The following is a 26932-nucleotide window of genomic DNA, read 5'->3' as shown; positions in this document are numbered from 1 at the left end:
ACGAAGAATTATCTACAATCTGTATAAAAATCAGTCTGGAGTGATATGAATCGAGGGCTTTGAAAAATCAGCAGCAATCCAGAAAGGAGTAAAGCAAGGCTGCAGTTTGTCCCCCCTCCTTTTCAATGTTTACATAGAATAGGCAGTAAAGGAAATCAAAGAGGAATTTGGAAAGGGAATCACAATCCAAGGAGAGAAAATCGCAACCTTGAGATTTGCCGATGATATTGTTATTTTATCTGAGACTGCAGAAGATCTCGAGAAGCTGCTGAATGGTATGGACGAAGTCTTGGGTAAGGAGTACAAGATGAAAATAAATAAGTCCAAAACAAAAGTAATGGAGTGCAGTCGAACGAAAGCGGGTGATGCAGGAAATATCAAATTAGGAAAAGAAGTCTTAAAGGAAGTAGATAAATATTGTTATTTGTGTAGTAAAATAACTAATGATGGTAGAAGTAAGGAGGACATATAATGCAGGTTAGCTCAAGCAAGGAAGAGTTTTCTTAAGAAAAGAAATTTGCTCGCTTCAAACATTGATATAGGAATTAGAAAGCTGTTTCTGAAGACTTTTGTGTGGAGCGTGGCATTGTATGGAAGTGAAACATGGACACTAACTAGCTCAGAAAGAAAGAGAATGGAAGCTTTTGAAATGTGGTGTTACAGAAGAATGCTGAAAGTGAGATGGATAGATCGAATCACAAATGAAGAGATACTGAATCGAATTGGCGAGAGGAGATCGATTTGGCTAAATTCGACGAGAAGAAGAGATAGAATGATAGGACACATGTTAAGACACCCAGGACTTGTTCAGTTGGTTTTTGATGGAAGTGTAGGTGGTAAGAAGGGTAGGGGTAGACCAAGGTATGATGTGACAAGCAGATTAGAGCAGATGTAGGATGGAGCAGTTACGTAGGAATGAAAAGGTTAGCATAGGATAGGTTGACATGGAAAGCTGCATCAAACCAGACTATGGACTGATGACTCAAACAACAAGTGTTCAAACGTTACTTTACTCGGAGCGCTATGTAACCAATCGACACGCTGCGGTGCTCCGGCCACTGCTTGGATGGAACTGTTCAAAGAGAACGGAACTGTTATAGGGTCAGTGAGTAGTTAAACCGCTATTCAGCGAGCCCCATTAAATTATAAAGTATTGTAGAACAAGAAGAATTTTATTACTTTGGTAAATAAAATAGCGTAATCTTGTTTAATGACCCTCTTGTGATACATTATTTTGTAAAAAGTTGTAACATAGCGTTTTTTTACGTTAATCTTGTAGCTGCTGAGATTTTTACTACAGTAAATATGAATATGAAGAACATAACATAACCTGAGTTAACGATATCGAACTTCTTGTTTGTTTTTACTTTACTACGCTTCCTAATTCACATGGAATGTAGGTTGACTGAAATTGGTTCGGTTGTGTTCATGGGTGTTGATGTTTGTTCAGTCCGAAATAACTACTGATTAGTATTAGGTAAGTGAACAAGTTAGGTATAGGCTATATTAATAATTGTTTGGAAAGAATACTTGGCCCACAAGATGTGTTTTGTAAGCCAGAAATATTGTAAAATCCATATTTTCCAGATTAGTGGAAATGTGTGTATGTAATCGGACAATCCTTGCATAGGCTATAATTCAAACTGTTTACTATCGTTTTTATTGTATTTATGGGGTTAGTACAAACGAGATTTCTGTCTGTAGGCTGTTGAGAGCCAACTTCGCATCTCTACAATACTCTATTCGTATTTAGCTCTGTAGCATTTCTTCCTCGCTTAGCAGTACTGTCTGCTTACCAACCTTAGTGCACTTATTCATAGCATAATCAATTCAAGGTTCCAGTATTCAATGATCTCATTGCACACACTTGGAAGAAAGTTGTATAAAGGTGAACTTCCTGTCTTTTTCAGTATTGTAGCAATATACATTCACCAGTAAAATGACCAAATGTGTTTTGATTAACAGAACGATGCTGTTACAGTTTTGCAGCTAGTTCATTTGTTGCATATTGGTTCAGCAAGAGTGTTGGAAGTAGAGCTTGGCAAGGAATGTACTGAAACTGTTAACACAATGACAGGTCAGAGTGGCAAGATGTGACGAGGACAGTCTCCACATTTTCACATAAATGTACTCTCTCTTGATCAGTCCCTGTTCTTCTACTCATCGATTTCTTCTCAGCCCCTGATGGGCTCATTTCTGCTTCCCAGCTTAGCCAGGGGGGAGACATGCACACTCATCAAGGGGCAATCGTGATGGTTCTTCACTCTCGATGTGTAAAGCGTGAGATAAAGAGGTGATGGCACATCTGTGTGGAGATGTGGAGGTTGTCTTTGACTCCTTTTTCCCCACACTGACCCAATGCACAGCTTAAATTAAGATTAATATTAAAGATTAAAAATACCAGTAGGGTAAAAAATATCTGATTTAAAGCATAAAAGTCTGAATTGTTTAATTTTCCAAAAATTCACCTTGCATAAGCAAACCACAGTGAGTAATATTATGGAGAATATACCTTGTTAACACTTTGAAGACTAGCTGTGTAGGCCTACTCTGTACGTCATTTCTAATTTTCTGTGGAGGTCGTATGGTGTTGAGTTCTACGCTTTAGCATACTACAAACGTTAGCAGATTGCTGGAACACATTCTGCAGAGCTTGTAGTCCATTAAAAAATACCGTGAAGCTGCACATCATTGGAACCTAATTCTACTACAATACTAAGTTAATACTACCGACGTAGCTTCATAGCCGCATGGTATTGTGCGGCCGACGACTAGAGCCAATTTCTACAATTAATGTAATTTTTTCATTCGTCAATGATTAATATGTATGTTGTGTTTCATAAATGTATCGCGCGTGCGTGCGTGTGAGAGAGAGAGAGAGAGACTCTCCATGTTTTTAATATGCATTTTGAAAATGAAAAAATTGAAAGTAGAAAACTGGGTTTGTAAATTTATTTATAGAAGTTAGTGGTTTTGCTCAAATTTTGAAAAATAAGGTATGTATGCATAGCTCAAATGTTTCTGAACCCAAAATAAGTTTGTGACTGTAAGTAAGGTTATCAGTTATTTTTGTATAAACATGTGAAAATGCACTAAAATGCTCAGTCCACAGTATAAGATCTAACTCCACCTGCAAATCAGGAGATCTGTATTAAGTGTTGTTAAACTCTCTGTTCCCAGGGAGATGGATGGAGAGACGAGCATTGAACCTGTTGCCACTCCTCATGACGAGGTAAGTGTACGGCTGTAGTCGATCTCGGTTCATAGCAATGTGTGAACAAACTGATCAAAAATCTGTGACTTTTTCTGCTTTTATGTGTTTAGTGTGAAGTAGACAGTATCCGCTGCATGTAGCGTTCACCAGCAACTTCTGAACCATGTAGGCCTATCGTTTCTCTTATTTTCTGCTTTTCAGTTTTTAGGCCCTTTTGTATCATACATTATACTTTTGAGCAAGGCCACTCATTGAGCTTTCTATTTCGACTTTTAAAATTGTACATTATTGTACGTTATCACAGAAATATACAAATCATTATTTGCTACACATTAAAAAGATGAAAAAATTGTACATATTTCAGCCTTCAATTACGTTTTCTTCAGCCATAAATGAAAATAACAATGAACAGATAAAATGGTGAAAAAACAAATGAAGCTCAACTTGTAGGATTCCAGCAAGATATAGCAGATATCCTGGATTCAGGAGGTCAAATGGACTGTATCGCGATTGACATGTCTAAAGCATTTGATAGGGTGGATCATGGGAGACTACTGGCAAAAATGAGTGCAATTGGACTGGACAAAAGAGTGACTGAATGGGTTGCTATATTTCTAGAAAATAGATCTCAGAGAGTTATAGTAGGTGAAGCTTTGTCTGACCCTGTAATAGTTGAGAGGGGAATTCCTCAAGGCAGTATTATTGGACCTTTATGTTTTCTTATATATATATAAACGATATGAGTAAAGGAGTGGAATCGGAGATAAGCCTTTTTGCAGATGATGTTATTCTGTATAGAATAATAAATAAGTTACGAGATTGTGAGCAACTGCAACGTGACCTCGATAGTGTTGTGAGATGGACGGTGGGCAATAATATGATCATAAACGGGGTTAAAAGTCAGGTTGTGAGTTTCACAAACAGGAAAAGTCCTCTCAGTTTTAATTACTGCGTTGATGGGGTGAAAGTTCCTTTTGGGGATCATTGTAAGTATCTAGGTGTTAATATAAGGAAAGACCTTCATTGGGGTAATCACATAAATGGGATTGTAAATAAAGGGTACAGATCTCTGCACACGGTTATGAGGGTGTTTAGGGGTTGTAGTAAGGATGTAAAGGAGAGGGAATACAAGTCTCTGGTAAGACCCCAACTAGAGTATGGTCCCAGTGTATGGGACGCTCAGCAGGATTACCTGATTCAAGAACTGGAAAAAATCCAAAGAAAAACAGCTCGATTTGTTCTGGGCGATTTCCGACCAAAGAGTAGCATTACAAAAATGTTGCAAAGTTTGGGCTGGGAAGACTTCGGAGAAAGGAGACGAGCTGGGTGACTAAGTGGTATGTAATTGCAAGTAATAAATATAATTTTTGATCTGTATTGAATTTCATATGTATATTAAAATTTCACATATATTTATTAAAACAAATCCACCTATTCAATACAATATAATATTCCTTATATTAGGACTTATACCTTCCTATTAACATTCTAATTGGGGCAAAACATTCTTTAATTTACAAACTTCAAGTGTGTCATCTTGTAAAAACAATATGAGGTATTTAAAATTTAATATATGTACAATACAAATGTATGTTATAATATTAATTATTGTCAGCTTTCCCTTCTCGAGACTTCTCCTTTCCTTTATTCCTGCTTGATCTTTCTATGTATCTACACTGTTGTGGTTGTTTGTTCACTCGTACATAAACTGGAAATTTGATCTTATTGATATGGACGGCCATGTGAGGCAGAACTGTCTTCAATTCCTTTATGGTTAAAATAATTAAACCTTCATTCTTGGAAGTGTCAGATCTCTGATAGGATGGTTGTAGAATACCACACAAAGCATGAACCTGTGTGACTTCATTGCATATGATGCTCCTGAATTAAAACTTTCTTTATTTTTCTGTTTCACAGGACTTTGATGAGCAGGCAATCAAGATGGAGCCAGAGGTGATCATCTTGAATGGCGATGAGGTGAATGTTCTTATCTTTCCTTTTCGTAAGCCTCTTGATGATGTAATGTGTCAACCTGCATTCTACGTCATTTGTAATTAGTAATATTTCCTATTGCTGCTAAACCTGGAGAGTAAATTTAACCTAAAAATATGTTTTAACTCAGATATTGCTTTTGTAAGGAGCGATCAAAAAGTTTCTGTTTGACGGCCATACAGTCAGACAAAATCGCCATGAGGATTGTGGCACTCATCTTGCCAACACAGCAGGTTGAAAGATCCCTGAGTGGTAACACACCGTGTCCTCGTCCACCCTTCAAGGCGTTTTTGAGGGAGAGATCTCATCACCGCCCGGTTATTCTTGTCAGTAATGGATGAGGATGGCCTCCCAGATCGACTGGCATCTTGCGTTCAAAGGTGATCCGCACGGAACTTAGTGCAACATTCCACAGACATACTGCCGCGTACACAGTCATCTTTCTCCAATAGATGTCCACCAGTGTTTGTTCTTTGGCAGCCAAGAACAGAATAACTGCACATCGGTTCTGTTTGGGCTCATTTGGTAATGACGTCGCCATACTTCACGTGGCCGCATTCAACGCACGCACCTTGGCAGGACACGACTGCCACACTAATCGCTTTGCCTACACGCCCGTGCTTATATACCATCATCGGAGTCGCGTTACGCTGCGTGTTCGCTGCAGCAACGCCCTCAGACAGAAACTTTTTTATAACACTTTATACATGGCTGTTTAAAGAGCAGTCGGCCGAGATATCCTGTGAGCGTGAGGGAAACGAGGGACGTTGAAGTGTAAGAGGTGGTAGTCAGGGGTGGCTCCTGGGCTTGCTATAAACACTAGACCCATAATACTGAATACATTTCTGTACATAGCGTTGGCATCCAGCGGTAAAACAGAACACACCCTCGACCGTAAGGAAAGTAGAAGTACACAAATTTTATATGTTGCCTAAATGTCCTCAGCAGAGTAAACGATCTGTTTTGCATTCAGTTTTGCATGGAGTAACCACTGTACCATTAGCCCAACATATGGTAAAGACATTATGCAAAATGTACAGTTGGAAGAACCGTTTGAAACTGACTGTAGACCCCTCGCACGCTGAAACTTGGCTGCACACGCCCAGACGGTACAGGGGTGAAAATTGCTGTCGTCTTAGAACTGTGCAGACAAGACCGACACCAAGCATTTTCATAGTATATATGTAAAGGAACAACACTTGTTGACAAATCTTCAGTCACTTGTTTGTTCCTAGTCTTTTACCACATTTTCTTGGTTTATCCGACTTTTTTCTTCCCACATAAAAGACTGAAGATGTTTGGAGATCGCATGTCTTTCCACCACTCATTTCAGTGTTTACTGTAGGTGACGTCCATATCACCAAAACCATCTTCGTATTTCAAATGTGTTCCCACTGTGGGAGGGTATCCCCTGCCTGTCGTAAGAGGAAAGTAAAAGGTGACCCGAGGGCTCTTAACTTTGGTAGCGAGGGTCGGCAACCACGGGGCCTTTAGCTGAGTCCTGCCATTGGTTCCACTTACTTGTGCCAGGCTCCTCACTTTCATCTCCCCTATCTGACCTTCCTTGGTCAACTCTTGTTCTTTTTCAACTCTGGCGGTATTAGTTTGCAGATCCCAGGGAGTCTTTCATTTTCATGGCCCTTGTCTTTCTTGGATGAATTCTGTTGTAACCAAGGTTGAGATTTACAAAACACAACTTTATTATTCGCTTCAAATACAAAATACACTATTTACACAAATAAAACTGAAATTTAACTTGAAGCAAAATGAATTAGGAATCTTGAGAAAGAGTCTATCTTCTGTACACTATATACAAGTTTACAGTATTTACATCCACTTCTATCTTGAAAAGATAGTCCTTGATATATGAAAAGTTGATAGTCGAAAACTATCCGAAGTACTGACATAAATGTTTTGGAAAGTCCTTTCTTGCTGAGTTCATAAAAGCAAGTTCAATGTTGGAAGAATTCTTACTTGGCGAAACTAAGGGAGCTTGCATTAATTAAGGAAATATGACGGTATGTAATAATATGACTGGATATGGGCAGCGGAAGAGGAGCGGTGACCAGAGGTGAGACCTCGTACTGCCAGAAATTCAGTCCACCTGGCCGAAGCACATTTTCAAGAGGAGTAGCCTCCGTGCTCGACGTAGGGTGTATTCTGGAGCTGGACACCGGGGCAAGTGGGCATCTGGACAGGCTGGGAGTTCCTCTTTATAGTACACACACGATGGTTCAGGCACGCGCACTGAGGGCTGCGCGTCGAGGCTAGAAGAATGACACTTGGCGCGCGTGTAGCTGGCTGGCGGAGCGAGAAGGGAGCGCCGGACATACAACAAATTCTTCATTTTTCAAAGTGTCACATCTCTTCTTTTTTTAATTTTTTAAATTTTTTTACAAGTTGCTTTACGTCGCACCAATACAGATAGGTCTTATGGTGACGATGGGACAGGAAATGGCTAGGAGTGGGAAGGAAGTGGCCGTGGCCTTCATTAAGGAACAGCCCCAACATTTGCGTGGTGTGAAAATGGGAAACCACAGAAAACCGCCTTCAGGGTTGCGGACAGTGGGGTTCGAACCCACCATCTCCTGGATTCAAGCTCACAGCTGCGTACCCCTAACCGCACAGCCAACTCGCCCGGTCTCCTCTGATTAGTGTTATACAGTGTGTATCCGTGATGATGTTACAGACTTTTCACGATGATGGAGGACGGTAAATGGATCAATTCGAGATGAGGAACCGGCACAATTTTACTCATTTAGGTCCTAGCCTCTTCTGCTCGTCAGGATTGTACTCTCAGCACATGATGTGTACAGTACAGTAAATACGGCATTGGTCTGCTAATCCCACGTTAACGGGTTCAATCCCGACTGAGGTCTGTGGCTTTTAAGGGTGACAACCCCATGCCGTTGACTTCCGGCACGTTAAAGAACTACTGCGCGATGAAATTCTGACACCCCAACGTCTGTCAAGAACGGACGCACGTTAAACAACTTGGATTAATAATAACTTTTGACTCAAACGGTTCCTTTGCCGTCCTCCGTCATCCCTGAAAGTTTGTATCATCATCACGGGTATATCCTGTACAGAGGATGATTGCACAGTTCTACTTCCTCATAAAACAGTAATCACCACCACTTTGTACTTGATGAGATATAAAAATTACATTGAAGCTACTCTCCTCTTGTGCCTGTTGTACACCATCAAATTTTTCTTCTAGTTCAAGACATCTTGTGAAATGTTCACCGTTGCAGAAGGTTTGGCAAAATTTGATAGCATCTTGTTTTAAAATGGAGAAAAGGCATGCAGCAGTTGTGTTTCTTGGACTAGCTGCAGCATATAATCTCAAAACGAAGGAAAATGTGCAGTAAAACATAATTTACATGAGGAAAAGATTTATGTAATATTTGCAATGTTTTTACTGCCATATTATCACATTTAGATGTTATGTTTTTGCTAGGGGCTTTAATTAAGGTACAGCCCCAGCATTTGCCTGGTGTGAAAATGGGAAACCACGGAAAACCATCTTCAGGGCTGCCGATAGTGGGGCTCGAACCTACTGTCTCCCGGATGCAAGCTCACAGCCGCGCGCCTCTATGCGCACGGCCAACTCGCCCGGTAGGACAAGATTAGAAATGAAGCAAATAGGAAGGAGGCTGGCATCAGACTACCTGTTACTGAGCTTTTAGGAAGACGTGGTTTACAATTGTTTGGACTGTTATGAGGATGGATGGAACGAGAACAGCAAAGAATTACTTTGACCGAGAAGTGAAAAGGGGAGACCAAGGAATAGATGGATAGAGGTCAGCAAGAGGAATGCCAAGTGGGAGGATACAGAGAAACAGGAACAAGTGGTGAGCGCTTCACCCGGGAAACTCAAGCTGGAAAATGATAGGTAGGGTTGTACCTCACACTACATCCCTCGGACTTGAAGGCAAAGCCATTTTTGTTGTTTTGATTCTCAGCATGCCCTAGAAGAGTCAAAGACCTGGCATTTCTTTGACCGATTAGAACACTTATTGCAACCAGTTTGACAAGTAAACTTGTGAATTCTTGAATTTGAAGAAATTTCATGGTGTAGAACAGTTCCAACAAGGGAAGTACTCGTCACGTAAAGCTAAACACTCGCCGCCCTCTTCTCTCATCACTGCTGCCAACTTGCCTAGTTACATAGAGAAATCACGACACATAATGTAAGTACGGTATCAATAATGGAGGTTCCCTTACCCATAGAATTGATCAATAAGGATATCAAGGAAGAAAAGGAGAATATTGGGGAGAGTTTACCAACAAAACTGAGCAAGATAGTTGAGGAAATCCGGAACTATTATACAGAGTAATAAAATCGAAAAGAATAAATCAAGAAAAAATTAAGGCAATAGAGAGAGAAGATGGATCCATAGTACATGATGAAAAGAGTCTTCAGAAGGTGATGGTGAAGTAATTAGAAAAACTTTATAATGAGGATGATTGCTCGGAGGAAGAAGGAGAAAAGAAAATGTAAATAATAGATGGAGAAAAAGAAGAGAACCCGATAACATGGTTGGAACTTGAAAGGGGCAGTGAAAGCAATGGCTAAAGGTAAAGCAAGTGGAAAAGACAAATTCCATGCTGATATGATTAAGGCAGCAGGAAGCATTGGACTACAGTGGCTATACAGAGCCCTCAATGCCATATGGAAGGACGAAAAGATACCTCAAGACTGGCAACAAGGAAGCATTGTACCACTGTTCAATTGTAACATATGGACTAGAAACGCTGGTAACTAATAAGAGACAAGATAGTAAGATCCAAGCAGTAGAAATGAAATTTTTAAGAACATCGGTTAAAAAGACAAGAAGAGATAGAATTCAAAATATTAAAATCAGAGAAGAGCTAAATATAGAACCGTAAGTACAGGACATACATAAAGCAAGACGGAGATGGTTCGGACATATAAAAAGAATGGGAAAGGAACGGGTAGCAAGAAGGGAATTTGGAAGAGAAGTTAAGGGAAAGAGACCGAGAAGAAGGTGAATGGAAGGACATTAGAGAAGCTGGATTGGATGTGGAGGAAGTAATGGAGCAGGAAAAGTAGAAGGATAGAAAGAAGTGGAGGAGGCTTGTTAACCACACCAGGGCTACTGGAGTTGGACATTGAAGAGGATGAAGATATTCATAATCAACTCGGTTTTCAAGTCCAATGAGGAATTAAGAATATACTCTCTCTCTCAATTTAATGTTATATATTTCTGCCTTTATTTTGATATATGCCTTATTGTAACCATATTCTTCAGGTTTTGCCTGGTGTAAATAATTCAACTTCCTTCCTGAAATTTGCTATTATTTGTCAGACTGAAGTAAAAGCACACAAGCAAATATATTACGTACATATATGCCGTAAGTGAGTGAGAATACCCAAACCGTACCAAAGGCATGATAAGTCAAGACAAGCTTAAGTTATGTTGATAACGAAATGAACTGATCTTTATAGAGGAGGTAACGTTGCTTTCCTTTTCAGAGGAGTTCTTGCAGATTTTTCTTGCTTCTTCTAGATCCTCCAATTGCATTCTATACATATGAATTGGATGAAATAAGACCGTATTATTAAAATGCTGCATTTGTCATTTAACACCAACTACGATAACTTGCCTCAATTCTACTTAACTGGTATTACCCAAATATATTTACAATCCCACAGAAGAAGAAAATATGCTTTAATTATACTTGCAAATGTAACACTAGTAATTTCAAGAATTCAGTAGTGGCAATACATAATTCTCTGCCAACCTGCAACTGTTAGAAAGTGTAAGGTGTATGCAGTTACATGGCAGGGAGTATAATGAAGTATTTTTCTCCATTTCAGAACATCTCCTACAAAGAGGACTGCAACAGGAACATAGACGACGAGAACATCTGTACCACCAAGTGAGTATTACCTCCATGTATTTGGTGGGGTAGCACCTGATTTACGGAGTGGAAGAGTTTATTCCGTATTACATCGTTTGTATAGATGAAGAGACGTATAAAATATCCAAGTTGGAGGTATTGAACAAACTGTGTTACGAGGTACATTCAGAAAGTAAGTTGCACATTTATGGAGGGGTCTGTTGAGTTACTCAGTACAGTGCAAACGGACAGGTCGGAACATTCTACGGTCGGTAGAAGTCCCCTCCTTGGTCCTGGAACCATCAGAGAATTACTGTTCATCATTGGCATATCTTGTTCAACTTAGATGTTCTTTAACACACAGAAATCACAAATCTCTGATGCATACGTTAATATAGTGAAACCTTGTTAGTGTGTTCCTCATTAACATGTTTTCCTGCTCATGTATGTATGTTTAGTCCTCAGCCCGAAGGCTGGTTGGATCCTCAACAGCTCCGCCATAAGCTGTCATAGATGGCCTGGGCATCACTGAAAAGGCGTACTAGGGGAGTGAGGTAGTTTCCCGTTGCTTTCCTCACCGAGCCAGAAGTTGCTATTACATATCAGTCTGCCAAGCCCACTGAAATGCATGCACCAACCGACCCTATGAGCAATATTTTCACACCATTCATAGCAGGGACTGGCTGCAGAAGGAATGGCATTACCAGCATCACTCATACCTCAGTCACTTTCATTTTGTCAAAGCCAAGGATAAAGCTGAGACAGATCAATGAAAGTAACAAAATTGCTCTAACCCATACCAGAAGACATCATAAACATCATAAATTCAAAGTCTGGATTCTCATCGTATTAAATCTATATAAAAATACCACGAATGTTTGCTTAGTAGATCACATTTTTCCTAACCCTGAAAATGTTATTTGTCATCCCTTGTGAAAGAAACATGATTTCTCAGAGAAGGGCTGTTGCCACAGTTACGTTATTACAGGGAAAGGCCTTGAATTCCGAATTTCACAGGATAAGTTGCACTTTTGGGGAGCAAGCCGTTCGCCTCAGGAATGTTCAGTTTTGTTGCCGGTTAGCAGCGAGATTAATGAATAACACAGCAACGCTGTTTGTGCTTGTATTTCGCATTCCATTCTGAAGTTACAAATTTATTTTGTGTTGAGTGGTGTAGTGAAGTGTAGCAAATATTTGTCTTGTGATAGCCTGGTTCTGGATACAGGAAAAGTCGTGAAACTCCTTCCTAATGAAGACAAAATTAAAATCTGTCACAAAACGGACTGGTGTCCGCATCTAAAAGTGTGCAGAGGTTGCGAATGTTGAACTCGCACCTTCGAGTTCCAACTCTATGTCTCAAGTTGGTCAAAGCTTTGTTTGATTCAAAATTGCGGCCTGAGTCATTCCTGCCAGTCGCATATGGTCGAGTTGTTTAAGAATGCGACCAGAGAATAATGTTTAATAACCCACTGCTCCGGAATAAAAGTCGTCTTCTAACATTGGTTTTATAAAAAGTGTGATCTGCAATAATACTGTGATATTTTTATTGGCCCCTATCACTATGTCATCTCCAAACAACAATAGTTTCATATCCCCTCCATATCTTGCCTTTGTTTCCTTTAACCAAACTCGGTAGCTGCAGTCGTTTAAGTGCGGCCAGTATTCAGGAGATAGTAGGTTCGAACCCCACTGTCGGCAGCCCTGAAAATGGTTTTCCATGGTTTCCCATTTTCACACCAGGCAAATGCTGGGGCTGTACCTTAATTAAGGCCACGTTCGCTTCGTTCCCACTCCTAGCCCCTCCCTGTCCCATCGTCGCCATAAGACCTATCTGTGTCGGTGCGACGTAAAACAACTAGCAAAAAAAAAAAGTGTTTCCTTTAGTAGTGCATCCATAACAATTGTAAACATAAGTGGAGACATTACACTTCCTTGTCTTAATCCAGTTTGGTTTCTAAACCAATCTGTTCTCCCGAATGGAGTTTGGACAGAACCAAAACAGTTCTTATACTTTGCCTTCACTAGTTCCCTTAATTGCCTTCCACATCCTTGTCTTTATTAATACTATTGCATGCCTTCTCTAGATCAAGAAATACCATCATCAGATCTTTTCCATTTCTCACCAGTAATCTCATGGTAAATGTAGGATCTATCATTGACCTGCCCTGTCGAAATCCATACTGTTCTTCTTCTAAATTTCTCTCCACCCTTCCTCTCATCCATATTTTGGCTACTTGTGACAACAGTGTAATAGTTTCACAGGTATTCCCTCCAAAATGCTGTTTTCCTTTTGAATCCATTTTCAATATAAAATTCAGAGGGACCCACAATATTTTGTAAATACTGCTTTGCAAGCTGATTTTGTTGCCTTTTAATGATTTCTTCTCCCATTGGCTCAAAATCATCATCAATTTTGTAGATTAAGACAGTGTTGAATCTGAATTAACTTACAGAAGTTCATCAAATATGGAGTCGTTAAATGACTTCATGAGTATGACTTGTAAATACCCTATTTACGCGAATAATCCCCACCATTGAACAATCCCCGCACCCTAATTTTAGGAAGGCTCATTTTGAAAAAATGAAAGGAACTAGAATTCCTTACATCGAAGGAGTAACGTAGGCATAAACAAACACTTCCTATCACTCTGTGCGGTCCACGTGATCTTTACGCAAATATGAACATGTAAATTTACGGATATAGTTATTTTGCCTGAGACGATAAAAATACATTATCACTGCTATTATAATATGCCAAGAAAATTAGCAAGTGGGCCGGACAGGCTCGATTCCCTGTTTGTCTCTTGCATCCCTAGAATCCTCTCCTAAATTACTTATAAATTCGTCACACTCTGCGTCTAAAACGTTTCTCACACGCAATCTCTTTTTAGTCGGATAGTAACACAACCGATTCTTTTCGTGCAATGTAAACACTTGTAACAGACACACCGGCAAACTCGGATATTAGTTTTGAAATACAGTAATGCCACATTATTACGTGGTTTTGAATTAACTGCCAACTCTTGCCACGTCACAAAATATTCTAATACCCACTACTGCATGCAATTAACATTGATTCACAGTTTAAACCTTTCAAATGTCGTGGAAAAAAACTGTTTCTAAATGTATCCAACAAGTGCATTTGCAATATTCAAATAATGAATTTGGATAAATCACTGGCAAACATAAACTCACGCAGCGAAAGAAGAAAATATTCAAGAGGAGGAGTAGTCCATGCTAGCCCTCCTGTGCAAATGCTTTATTCTTTGGTTTACTGTACTGTTTGCATTTTTAGATGCCTTGTGCTTGCACAGAAAGTGCCCAACGCCCTTAAAACATCGTGGCTTATCGAACTTTCCTATGACGAAGGGAGGAAGTCTTTAGCTTCCGTGTGCATTGTAACACAGTACAGTGATCCCATCTCCTTGAAAACCGTAAGTCTGCCTGGGCTCGGCAGTAAAAAAATTTTAAATGCAGTTTCGTCGGCATTGACAATATTGTTTGGTTCATACGAATTATCATTATGAGCCACGCTTTTTCGCCAACTGTCGGCATCGCCAGTGTTTGCGAATTCTGCTTCTCCGCACACTATCTGCTACGTGATAATGTGGCATTCCTTAAAACGCCGAATACAAAAGAATTAAGATTTCACTCGAACTTAACAACTATGAAACAGACTGTAGACACACCGATGTGAATGAAAGTGTGGAAAGCTACCTGTACACGTTCAGGAAGATGCGTTCTATCGTTACGCGGAGAAATTTTGATTTTAAATTACTCTGCAAAATACTTTTTTAAAATGTAAAGGCAGTTTAGAATTAAAAGTCTGAATAGTTTTCTGTTTAAATATGACATATGGAGACAGTTTTATTACATATGCGGTTACACAAAGTGTAAATGTACATCCAACATCAAGGTGAGCAAGGAGCGTGTTGTCAACCTTGACACAAATAAAACCTGCACCCTAATTTCGTGCCTCAATTTTTAAAAATATGTGGGGATTATTCGCGTAAATACAGTATTGCAAGGAAACAGCGATCTTGGTACTATCATAAAATCAGTTTCATGGTCCGTATCGCACTTCAATACATTCACAATTAAGTATTTATTAATTTCCGCCTAGTTGATACAATGATTGCTTAAGGCAATTTAATGGTTAAAAGTGGTACATGTTTCGTATTTTATCAACATCTTCAGCCACACAACACTGTTTAGATGAAAAATATATAAAATTGACAAAGTAATGCTTAAGAGGAAGTGTCCTTAAAATTAACATAAGATTGACAAGAATATATTGCTGATCAAAAGTTATTCAAAGGTATAACCTAGTATCACAAGTTAGAGTTGTGTAGTCCTTTTCAAATATTTTTAAGAGCTAACATTGCTGTTTTCCAGAAACAAGAGGAAGCTGGTCTGCGACTGTGGACGCCGGTTCCCGACTCACGATTGGCTCGTGGCCCACCTCGCCACACACTCCTGCAGGCGGAGCCTCGGCACCGACGGAGAGAAGCGGCCGACAGACGAGGAACGGACCCACTTCTGTTCGGAGTGTGGCAAGGCGTTCTATAGACGCAAGCACCTGCAGCGGCACGAGAAGACGCACACCGGGGGCAGGCCGCACGTCTGCGAGGACTGCGGCGCGGGCTTCTTTCGCAGCGAGCATCTCGCCCGCCACGTGAAGACCCACCAGGGCCAGGAGAAGTATGAGTGTTTCGTGTGCGGGAGGAAACTGACACGGCCCGAACACCTGACGAGACACTTGAAGACCCACGACAGGGACGAGAGGCAGGTGTGTTCGCACTGCGGGGAAGTGTTCGTCCTGACCAAGGAACTGCTCGACCACATCCAGGAGCGGCACTTGTGACGACCAGCCACTTGAGGGTAAAAGACAGAAAGCGAGAACCTATGGAGACAGGAATGAGTTTTAATTTTTGTTCATTGAGACTCTGGTCACTGTCTCACCAAATTTGGTGTAAATGAGGCAAGGATGGCCCGTGTTCTTAGCCGTGATGATGGGCGCTTTACCATCTTCATTTGTTTAGGTGCGCCATCTTTCATTGAGGTTTGTGCGTCCTGTGTAGATAATGCTTAGTGGTCTGCTCAAGGCATGCAATGGGTCTGCAGTCATGCGAGACGACAAGGCTAATGTGTAACACAAAGAGTCATATCTCATCATCTTATTTCTCTTCTTCTTGTCGTCAGAATCAGTGCTGAAGCATTTACAGTGTAAAGATAAGAACCAAGAGGAGACAAGAACCATTCTCTCGTCATCATTTCAAACATTTCTTCTCAGCCCCCAACTTGTTCATTCATCAGAAATGTGACGTAAACATGTATTGACAGATCTATCTTTATTCTATTCCCTTCTCCTGTGTTTATCCATACTTCCCACCTCAAGACTGAAGATCTATGAAGATGTCCGTACCCTCCTGCTGAGAAGAACGTGTTGACGAGGAGGGAGCACATCTGTGTGGAGATGGTCTCGTTACACTTTAATAGGTAGTTTGCATTTTTAGGAAGATGGATGTGAGAGCAGAGATTCTTCCTTTATGCTGGTCATGGATCGACCAAGCCACCCCTAGAAGTATTAATATGTATATGTAGACCGACACTGTCAATATCTGAGATGTGGCCATTTCCTCTGTTACAGTTGTAGGCTGCAGTTCATTTTGTCTCTGATGGAGCTCGCATCATTGTTTGGCCCACTGCTACCACATTACACAAAAGTAACGAAAGTGCTGGGTTTGAAAGTGACGTTTCATTGTGTCATATTCCCTCCTGGTGGGGACACAAGTCAATACTGGGGACCTGACCTAAGTTGGCAGCCATGTGCGAACCACATTCTTAACCTCTCTCTTAGAAACTAGTTTGTAAAGATCTACGCACTCCCTGATCTCGTCTTCCCGTGCTGATCTGTCATTGTGCGTTCCTTTCAAAATTTCTCTTAGTTTGAAGCTGTAGAAAGTTTAGTTTGTATTCACCAACAACATTATGTCGGTTTAAAATTTTACCGGAGATTGGTTGACCGGTAAAATGGGAGATCTAAGATGGCAGCTCATAGATGGCTGGAATATCTAATTGAAACAGAAAATCACGACGATGAATAATATTATACAATTAATAAACCTCAGGTGGATAACATATTTTGAGTTCTATGACGACACTGATTTTCACACATTTTAGGATTTCTAAAGCTTTGACCCGTGGTTTCCCATTTTCACACAAGGCAAATGCCGGGGCTGTACCTTAATTAAGGCCACGGCCGCTTCCTTCCAATTCCTAGGCTTTTTCTATCCCATCGTCGCCATAAGACCTATCTGTGTTGGTGCAACGTAAAGCAAATAGGAAAAAATAAAAATAAAGCTTTGACACTGTCAGTGTTATCCATAATCGAACATAACACACAGGTAGGCCTATATCTTGTACGGTACATGAGTGGGTGAAGAATTAAGGAATACTCCCTTAATCAATGTGTAGGCTATATCTCTATGTTGTTAATGCTTTCTACCAGCAATTTCAATAACAGTTCTCTCTTGGGAAGTCGCATTAGGCTTCTTTCGTCGTTTCTAGTCAACAGCGGACATAATTTATACAGATTATTTGCAAATGCTGAATGGAATCAAAAACTTGTGGCAGGAGCACGTAGTAATTTGTTTTCCATGCGTCCGTATGAAAAATTTACAGTTCAAATTCAGATTGAAACAAACACTTAGTTTTGGTAAACCAAGATAATAAATTCTGTAGTGAATACAGAAGAGAGAGTTATCCGAGTTTAGGAAATCTAAGATAAAAGTAACTTACGTTGGTTAATACAAGCCTTATCTTTTACATCTTCCTTTATGCTTGGAATTTTGTGTCCTATGTAGGGACACAGAGTTGTTAGTGCAATAACACACGTCCCTTGCCCTGTCCCTGCACGCAAATCTGGTTAAACGGCCATTGCACAAAGGTCAATATTAGACTATTTACTTTACGTCCCACTGACTATTTGTACAGTTTATGGAGACGCCGAAGTACCGGAATTTAGTCCTGCAGGGGTTCTTTAACCTGCCAGTAAATCTACAGACACGAGGCCGACGTATTTGACCACCTTCAAATACCACCCGACTGAGCCAGGATCGAAAATGGCAAGTTGGGGTCTGAGTCGCTCAGCCCAGCACTCGATGCATTTGATCACTGGATTCCCATTTCTCTCCCAGTTCACACACGAATATGAACTGCCCATTAATGAAGATATTGCAGGCATGTGCACATGAGGCATAACCATTATTGCCAATAATTTCAACCTAAACAGGCAATGGTCACGTGAGTGGGGAATATTTTCTTCTCTAGAGCATCGTTACAAAACATTGGTTCTAGAGTTAGGTGGGAAACGAATGATCTACATAACATGGTGAATGACATATGAATTAATGTAAAGACTTTAGTATCGTGTTAATCTGCCCAGTGGGCACGATAGTTAAGGCATAAAATCTATGTGGTCCAACCTTGTGGTTAGTCGATTCGAGTCCCGTCATTTGAAAGAAATTTGACCGTCAGAATATTATCCGGCAGGGTAGGAGAGGTGGCGGTATACAGTTTCTAATCACTAGATTGAGTGCTGAATTCCAAACGTCTCTGCAGTATTCATATGGATTGGGGTCATATAGCGCTTTTGATGGTGATTCGTCCCTTTGGATGGGGACATTGAGCTTTGACTTTGTGTTATTCGACTGGAGTAGGCTACGTGCCGACACCTCGTTATCATCGTCATCCCACATCGAGGCGCTCAAGTCACCTCTGAGCGTCAAATATAAAGGCGTGCACCAGGCGAGCCGAACATGTTCTTGGACACTCCTAGCACTAAAAGCCATACGATAGATAAAAATCTCGTTAACTCCTCCCATAAGGTTGATGTCAGGAAGGGCATCCTGTCGTAAAAACTTGCTACAGAGCTTCATCTCGCTTCACACTCGACCCCGTAGAGAAATGGGAGAAGATTTGGACACATTCACATGTGCATTCATACAACCGGGTTACACAGTTAGGAGGGAGAACCGGACATGAGGAGTATAGATAAGTGTCTTTATTGGCGTAGTTAAGACCACTAGTACACTGTATTGGGTCAAGTCTAATGTCAATGAGTCGAGGAGATACTACAGGGTTGCTTCATTGTAAAGTTGGAAAATGAGTGAAGCAGTGTGTAAATAACTTTAACCTCTTGTAGAAGAGGGAGATGTAACTTGTACACTTATATGTAAAAATAAAATGGATGCAAGAATTCATTGTCTTGTGGAGTTTCTTTAACTACTTTGAGATTTTATGCCAGCTCTGCATTTCAGGTGATTATAGCTCATTCCACAGTACTGCTCTTATGGACCTACAAGGAGTGAACACACCCATAATTGCTCGTGATTAATGGATATTACACTGTACTTTGTAATGTATTATGAAAGACAGATAAAAAGGATAAGTTATTTTTGCCTGTGAGTTATTAAAATAACTACATAACATTTTATTTTTCATAAATATATTTGTAGGGAGGAAGCACAGTGGCAGGAACAGCCATCGCTTCGTGGCCTTCCTTCATTTTCCTTCTTCTGTGTTGCTCTGGTACAAGCCTCACTCTGTGAACCGCCGAGTGAGAGTTGGTTCTATATTGCATAGTATTTGTGTCTTCTATTATTTTCATACTGTATAAAAGTTGTTACTGAAGATTTTGGTGGTGTGGTGTGGTGTGCAGTGATGCCGGCCCCGTGGTGCAGGGGTAGCACGCCTGCCTCTTACCCGGAGGCCCCGGGTTCGATTCCCAGCCAGGTCAGGTATTTTTACCTGGACCTGAGGGCTGGTTTGAGGTCCACTCAGCCTATGTGATTAGAATTGAGGAGCTGTCTGATGGTGAGATAGCAGCCCCAGTCTAGAAAGTCAAGAATAATGGCCAAGAGGATTCGTCGTGCTGACCACACCACACCTTGTAATCTGCAGGCTTTTGGGCTAAGGAGCAGTCGCTTGGTAGGCCAAGGCCCTTCAAGGGCTGTAGTGCTATGGGGTTTGGTTTGATTTGGTTTGGTGTGCAGTGATACGTTATGGCATAACTTGTATTAATAATAAAAATTGCCCAAGTGTTTTATTTGTGCATGGTTTTGTTATTTAGTCGTTATTTCTTAAGCGCATTTTTTTCTTACCACTTTTTTTCATGACAGCATATAATTTTTACTGTTGTTTTTGTGAGTGATACAACAGCACAGCAATACCCCACGTTGCGTGGGGAAATTTATTAAATGCAACTAAATGCATTCCTCACCCCTCGAGCCCCTAAAAAATATTATGCTTCTATTTTCTCCCCCAATTTGCCTTACACTTCAATACTGAGGTTTTCTATGTGCCGTAGTTTACATCTGATTCTGTACAAACCAAAAATAGCCTCTGTAAATCCCCTCGTTCTCTTTAGTTCTTAAAAAATAATAAAGTAATTTCTTTGCTTTTTATCTTGAACTGAAACACTGAATTTCACACAATTATGTGGCGTCGTTTATCCGCGATTGTGTTAAGGAGAGTCGTTAGATGTGGCAACCCTGTTGTCATAAGAGCAATACTGTTTTCTTAACATGGAATTATTTGGCTTAATCAATTGGAAACATGTTACAAGTTCATAAGTTACAAAGACTGTATGTCTATAGAATGTTGCCTTATCTGAAGAATGAACTTAAAAGAATATATTACACTATTACCTTTTAGATTGTACTGATTTACGAAGATTGGGACTCTAATAGTGGTGACACTGCTGTAGGGACACCGTGCAACGGAACTTAATAATGTCGCTGATAGCATCGCGCGCATGCGAACTTGCGAGAGGAACAGAGCCTGGCGGTCTAAGGTAATGTTGTTACTGTTTCCAAAACAGGAACAAAGTACTTGTAGTACAGCACAACATTGTCACCAAGGTCTTGAAGAGGCTTGTGAGGAATCTGCATTGCCTTACAGAAGAGTGGGACGGTGGGCAAAGGCCTTCAATGAGGGACGCCAAAATGTGGCAGACATACATCGGCGAGGTCGTCCTAGTGTCAGTGAAGAAGTTATTGGTCATTGTTGGACGCCATATGATTTGTGACCTGCCCGACACATGGATTAGCACGTACAACTGTGCTTCACATTCTGAAAGAAAAATGAGTCGCTATGGGTTCTGCATGGTTTGACGGAAATGCAGAAACGGTTACGATACAACGCTGCTTGAAACCACTTCGAGCGCTATGGCTTTCGCACGCCGTATCATTGTGTTAGACAAAACATGGGTGAAATCGTACGAATGAATGGCAATATTACGGGTCACCACAAAGATTGAAAGTTCATCAGAACCCATGCATTGTGAGAGTTATGCTTATTCTCGTGTACAAGTGTGATGGTGTTAGCCTAACGCGTTACGCTCTTCCACAGAGACCGTCAATGCATAGTTTTACTGTTTATTTCTGGAACACAACCAGCGAACAGCTTTGAAAAAGAAGCCATAACACTTTCTGCAGAACCCACCCATCATTTTGCATAACAGCGCAAGCTGTGGCAGATTTGTTCCATGGATGGTGCTGGGAATTGCTGTACCATCCACCATGCTGCCCTTGTGACTTTGACTTGATTGCTGAGATGAGGGAACTTCAGAGATTCGTCAGGCAGCAGAACGCTCCATTCGAACTGTCAACACAGCAGGTGCTGGTGTCTACTGAAGGAACTTGGTAACATGCATCAGTTGTAATTAAACACTTGCCACTGTACATCAGGTTAGTCAACTGACTGCTGTTTCAGGGGCTTGTTAACTTGGGAGCACGGGGCCCTGGCACTGTGCCAGGCTCCTCACTTATCCTATCCACCTCCCTTGGTCTTTTCCCACCGTAACGGCATTTGGTTCACGAGGCCCAGAGAACCTTTCATTTTCACACCCTTCAAGGCTGTTGTTTGTCTTCCTTTGGCTGATGCCTTCTCTTCTCAAAGTGTCTGATCCCTTCCATTTTTTCCCCTCTGATTAGTGTTGCTGGAGGTTTGTTGCACAGCTCTACTTCCTCTCAAAATCATAATCACCACCACCTCAACTAAGTGCCTGATGATGATGATGCTTGTTGTTTAAAGGGGCCTAACATGTAGGTCATTGGCCCCGATTGGTATGACATGAGACAACATGCAATCCAATTTAAAAATCCAAGTGTCATCCACTGACTAGAATTCAAAACATTACGATGAAGAATGCAAGGATAAATATTAATTTCAAATTATCAGCGAAGCCAACTCACAATACCGAAGGTTAAAAATAATTCCAAAATCGATCCACTGGCTAGACTCATTGGTTGAATGGTCAGCGATGAGGCCTTCAGTTCAGAGGGTCCCGGCTTCGATTCCCGGACGGGTCGGGGATTTTTTTAATCATGTTTGATTAATTCTTCTGGCTTGGGGACTGGTGTTTGTGTTTGTTCCAACACTTTCCTCTTCATACTCAGACAACACACTACACTACCAACCACCACAGAAACACGCAATACTGATTACATCCTTCCATATAAGGTTGGCGTCAGGAAGGGCATCCGGCCGTAAAACATGGCCAAATCCACATGTTCGACCACAGGCAATGCTCAGACCCATGGTATTCCTCACATGGTGGTACTCAATCGAAAGTACTTTAATCTCTCCTTTGGAATCTCCTCAAAACCGCCACAGGTGATCACTGTCCAGCAGTGAAAAGACGTAGAAAGCTCCCCTAATGTCTGAACAGGCAGGAAAACACAAGACAAAACAAACTTACAAGAACAAGAAACCAAAGACAGAGAACGAAACACAAGTGTAAGCAAGTTCTAGAAGCCAACCCTCAGTTACTTACAACTACAATCCTTTTTTGAAAACAGTATTTTAGTTAACAACAATAGCTTCCAACTACACCCAAGATCTAGAGCAGTGGTAGGGGTACGCAGATTTATCATCTGTAGGTTCTGTTTTCAGTGGGAAGTTCACAGCCAGCTCATTTTCAATAATCTTGTTTTAATTTAGTGTTTTTGTCTACCACTACATAGAGTCCTCTTTCCGAACTTCATTCTAAAATATGTGTCCGTTTGTATCTCGCATTGACTTGTTTATGCTGCATTGCTCATTCTTAACATGTTCGCGGCCGCTCGGATATCGGCAACCAATACCGTGGTACCGTAATATTTTTTTTTGCTTAGAGGACTTCATTTCTGTGTCCTTATGCATTTTAGATTATTATTTTAATTATTTCAATATTATTTATGTACATACGAGCCATGACGCACACGCTGCATCAGCGGCACTACCGATGAGTTTTTCGCCTTCAGTGCCGTTTGATGCAGCGTGTGCGTCATGACTGGTAATGAAGTGAAACGAGGAAAATAATATTTTGTTCGAATGAAGAACTTCTTAACAACAAAAAATTAAGTTTTTGAACATTTCACACAAAGATACTGTGCAGTAGAATCTTATTATTGCTGTGTGAAATATGTATACTTACGTTAGGCCTACTCCATAAGCTGTACAATGTAACTAGTCAAAGCAGTGTGCTACATTTCAGCGACATTTCCTCGCAAAAATAACTCTTCTGCAAATGCGTTACATTCAGTTACAATGTTATTCAGTAAGTTGTCATCTGCAAGCAAGCGAAAATATTCAATGGGTTTCGCGTTGCTTGGCAGTGGAACCTTCATTTCCGGCCGACCAATAAAGTTTATCTGTTTCATTGAGGACGAATCTGAATTCCCAATAAATGACCCCTGAAATATTGCCCATGTTATTTGGGGGGAGATTTGGAGATGAGATATTACTTATGTCTTCCTCATCTTTTGTAATTTGAGAACTGGGAGTAGACACTCAACACACACATCTGTGATTAAGATTCTCACTCAGATGGCTAGTCACTTTTCACACTGTCATCACTATCAATGCTGTCACTGTCACTAGCGTTCAGGAAAGCTTCCAGACTATCATCATTAATTGCAAATTGCCTGTTTATCCCGCTAAGAACCTTCCGGAACGAAGGTTCTGAAACTTCACTGTTCTCTCTCGACATCACAGAAATGTATGCCGACTTGTAATGGCTACAGAGATTGTAACTAACAATTGATCTGATGCCTGGATGGCGCATATGTTTAATAACACCTTAACAGATAAATGGTCTGTTTGTTTACAGACATATTGGCGGAAATACGAGCTTTAATATTTGGCGCGGAGTGTGACGCATGTGTGTCGTCATCGGCCGCGAACGTGTTAACTTTTTGTTTCGAAATCCTCTTCCTTCATTCACGAAAAAACCACGTTTCTCACTGTCTTGCTCCAATGTTCGAATAACTCGACTATCATTAAGTATTACTTTCAGCCCAAGAAAGAACAGCTTATCTGTTTTCATCTTCAAGTGTGTATCCCCACACGTGGCTGTGACAATTGAAATCGCCTATTACTACAGATGTCTTCTCTGAATAGAAATTTTTAGGTGGGGCAAAGGAGAATCTTTCTGAAGGAGGCTTATAGACGATTGTGAGGCATCCAGGTATGCGTACATCCTAATAACAGTTATTAACAAATTCAGCTAAGAAGTCCACCTGACATATAACTCGTGAACAGTTTAAGATACTGACATTCGGTTTTTACTTTCGTTAATGATATTAAGGGGTTCATAGTTGAACATGCAGTACTTTTCCAGGCTTTTGGCAAAATGTATTGGCTCACACGTTTTCATATGAGAACGTTATTTAACGCAATATCTGCTAATGACGTAGTATCCAGTTTGCAGTCGTAGTTACCAGTACGTCGTACAGCTTGCACTACAGGAGGATCGGTCTTGAGATTCTCGAGTGAGAGCGTTGCCCATCACTAGCTCAAAGGTATGGCGCATCTTTCTGGACAGGTTAGATTGCGACACGACATGCGTGAACTCATGAGAGGTGACAGCAGTGTGTTTCCGTGTTTATCCTGACACCACACGACGTTCAGATCTAGTCAGTTAATTTGCGTTTACTATGGAAGAGAGTTCAGCACAGTGTAGGCCAACAAGGTCCAAACCTTGCTGGGAAGATAGTTCAAGAAAATAACACAGCAAAATGTTTAATATGTTATAAAATATTGTATCATATTAAAAAACATTAGAAGAATATAAAGAGGTGTTAATGACTATTTTGAGAGTAGGTCTCACGATAGTCAGGCATTAGAAAAGGATGTGCAGGTGTTCGCTATGCCCTTCTCAGTGGGTGTACTAACCGTTAGACCAGAACTGCTGCTAGAACTGATTGACTTACAGTGTGATACTCAAATAAAAGATGGGTTTGCAAACACAAACAGTTTGACTGAATTTTATGTTCATTTTCCTGGTTTGCGACTTGCCAGTACGCAAACCATAAATTTAGTACCAAACATTGATACAATACTATCTAAACGAGCCCAAACGTCCCTTGAAGGAGGAATACACGAGTGATATGTTTCAGTTCGCGTGTTTAATTTGTTGTCATAGTCATAAATGACATACAAATATTGAAGAGAGTGCAATGAATATGTACAAGTCACATACATTGTATTTTCTTTCGGTGAATGTACGTGTCCCAAAACTTCAGTTAATCGTGAAAGTGTATTTATTCAGAAAATATTGCACACTGCTGTATATTTCCTTTGTCAATGAATAATTTTCTTGTTCTGTTATACTCTGTAATCCATGTCCTAATCGTCTCGCATGAACCATGCTCCAGATTATTATTATTATTATTATTATTATTATTATTATTATTATTATTATTATTATTATTATCATCATCATTATAGACTGTTATGCCTTTCAGCGTTCAGTCTGCAAGCCTTTGTGAATACTAAACGTCGCCACAATCCTCTATTTGCAACTAATGTTGTGGCCTCATTTAGTTCTATACCTCTTATCTTTAAATCGTTAGAAACCGAGTCTAACCATCGTCGTCTTGGTCTCCCTCTACTTCTCTTACCCTCCATAACAGAGTCCATTATCCTCCTAGGTAACCTATCCTCCTCCATTCGCCTATTATTATTATTATTATTAAAGCTGTTATTCATATGGGAACATTTCTGAGAGGCAAGTGCAGTACGGCCACGGTATGCTACCCGCCTGTCCGCTGCTCTCTTGTCACATGACAAACAGCTGTCCCAAGCGGCTACGTAGAACACTTGTACGCTTGTGAAGTATTAAAAATTCTTCTGAGTCTTGATTTTGACAAAAATGTCATCATTTACAACAAGCTTAAGGGCCCCGTGGTCACTAACCCACGTTCCAAAGTTCAGAGCCTCTTTTACTACAGGCAAGTGCTGTCCATCCCCGGTGGGAAGTGAAACGAACATCTCAAATCCAACCCAGCGTATTTTCCTATGCCTTGTTTCACATGTTACATACAGTGTGATGGTAAGTAGCCTGTATCCTTGTCAAATCTTAGCACGGTCCATCAAGTAGTTTTTGCGTGAAAGAAACTAAGACAAAGAGACCAAGAATAAATCACTCACCAAAACACAGAATCACATCCTCCCTCGACAGTTATACGAGATTCAAAGAAAATTAATATAAACTTCTCCTGGGAAATTGAACTTCATACAGTCCATTGTTCAATAGGCAGCGTATTCTATTGTAAGGGTCCCAGGCGTACTCTTTCTTCTGATTTGCTGCACGGCCTGGTCAACTCTGCTACAGATTGGTTCGGCGCTGCCACCTGTATTTGAGCTTCCTCGTAAAACCTGGTCTACCCTCCGGCCATGGTAAATGCGCAGATTTCCACTACAAATGGAAAAGAATTCCTAACTGCGACTGCGGTGCCTCTAAGCAGACCATCCAACATATCACCGAGCGTCCAAAAAGAAACTACAGTGGAGGGCATTAGTGTTTTGCTT

At 40.6% G+C, this 26932-nt stretch overlaps 1 protein-coding gene across 1 annotated transcript; it reads left to right on the top strand.

The window, feature by feature from the left end:
- The first annotated feature begins 1161 nt into the window (after positions 1–1161).
- On the top strand, positions 1162–20126 carry LOC136885611 (oocyte zinc finger protein XlCOF6.1). The gene is made up of 5 exons (XM_067158300.2): positions 1162–1183; positions 3181–3232; positions 5132–5191; positions 11052–11113; positions 15470–20126. The coding sequence occupies exons 2-5, from the start codon at positions 3185–3187 to the stop codon at positions 15936–15938; spliced, it is 639 nt and encodes a 212-aa protein (XP_067014401.1). The 5' UTR covers positions 1162–1183; positions 3181–3184; the 3' UTR covers positions 15939–20126.
- Positions 20127–26932: the final 6806 nt, after the last annotated feature.

This window comes from Anabrus simplex, chromosome 14 (assembly GCF_040414725.1).
Source record: "Anabrus simplex isolate iqAnaSimp1 chromosome 14, ASM4041472v1, whole genome shotgun sequence".
In the NCBI taxonomy this organism is placed as follows: domain Eukaryota; kingdom Metazoa; phylum Arthropoda; class Insecta; order Orthoptera; family Tettigoniidae; genus Anabrus; species Anabrus simplex.
Note: the sequence above shows the minus strand (reverse complement) of the source record. Positions and strands in the feature narration are given on the sequence as shown.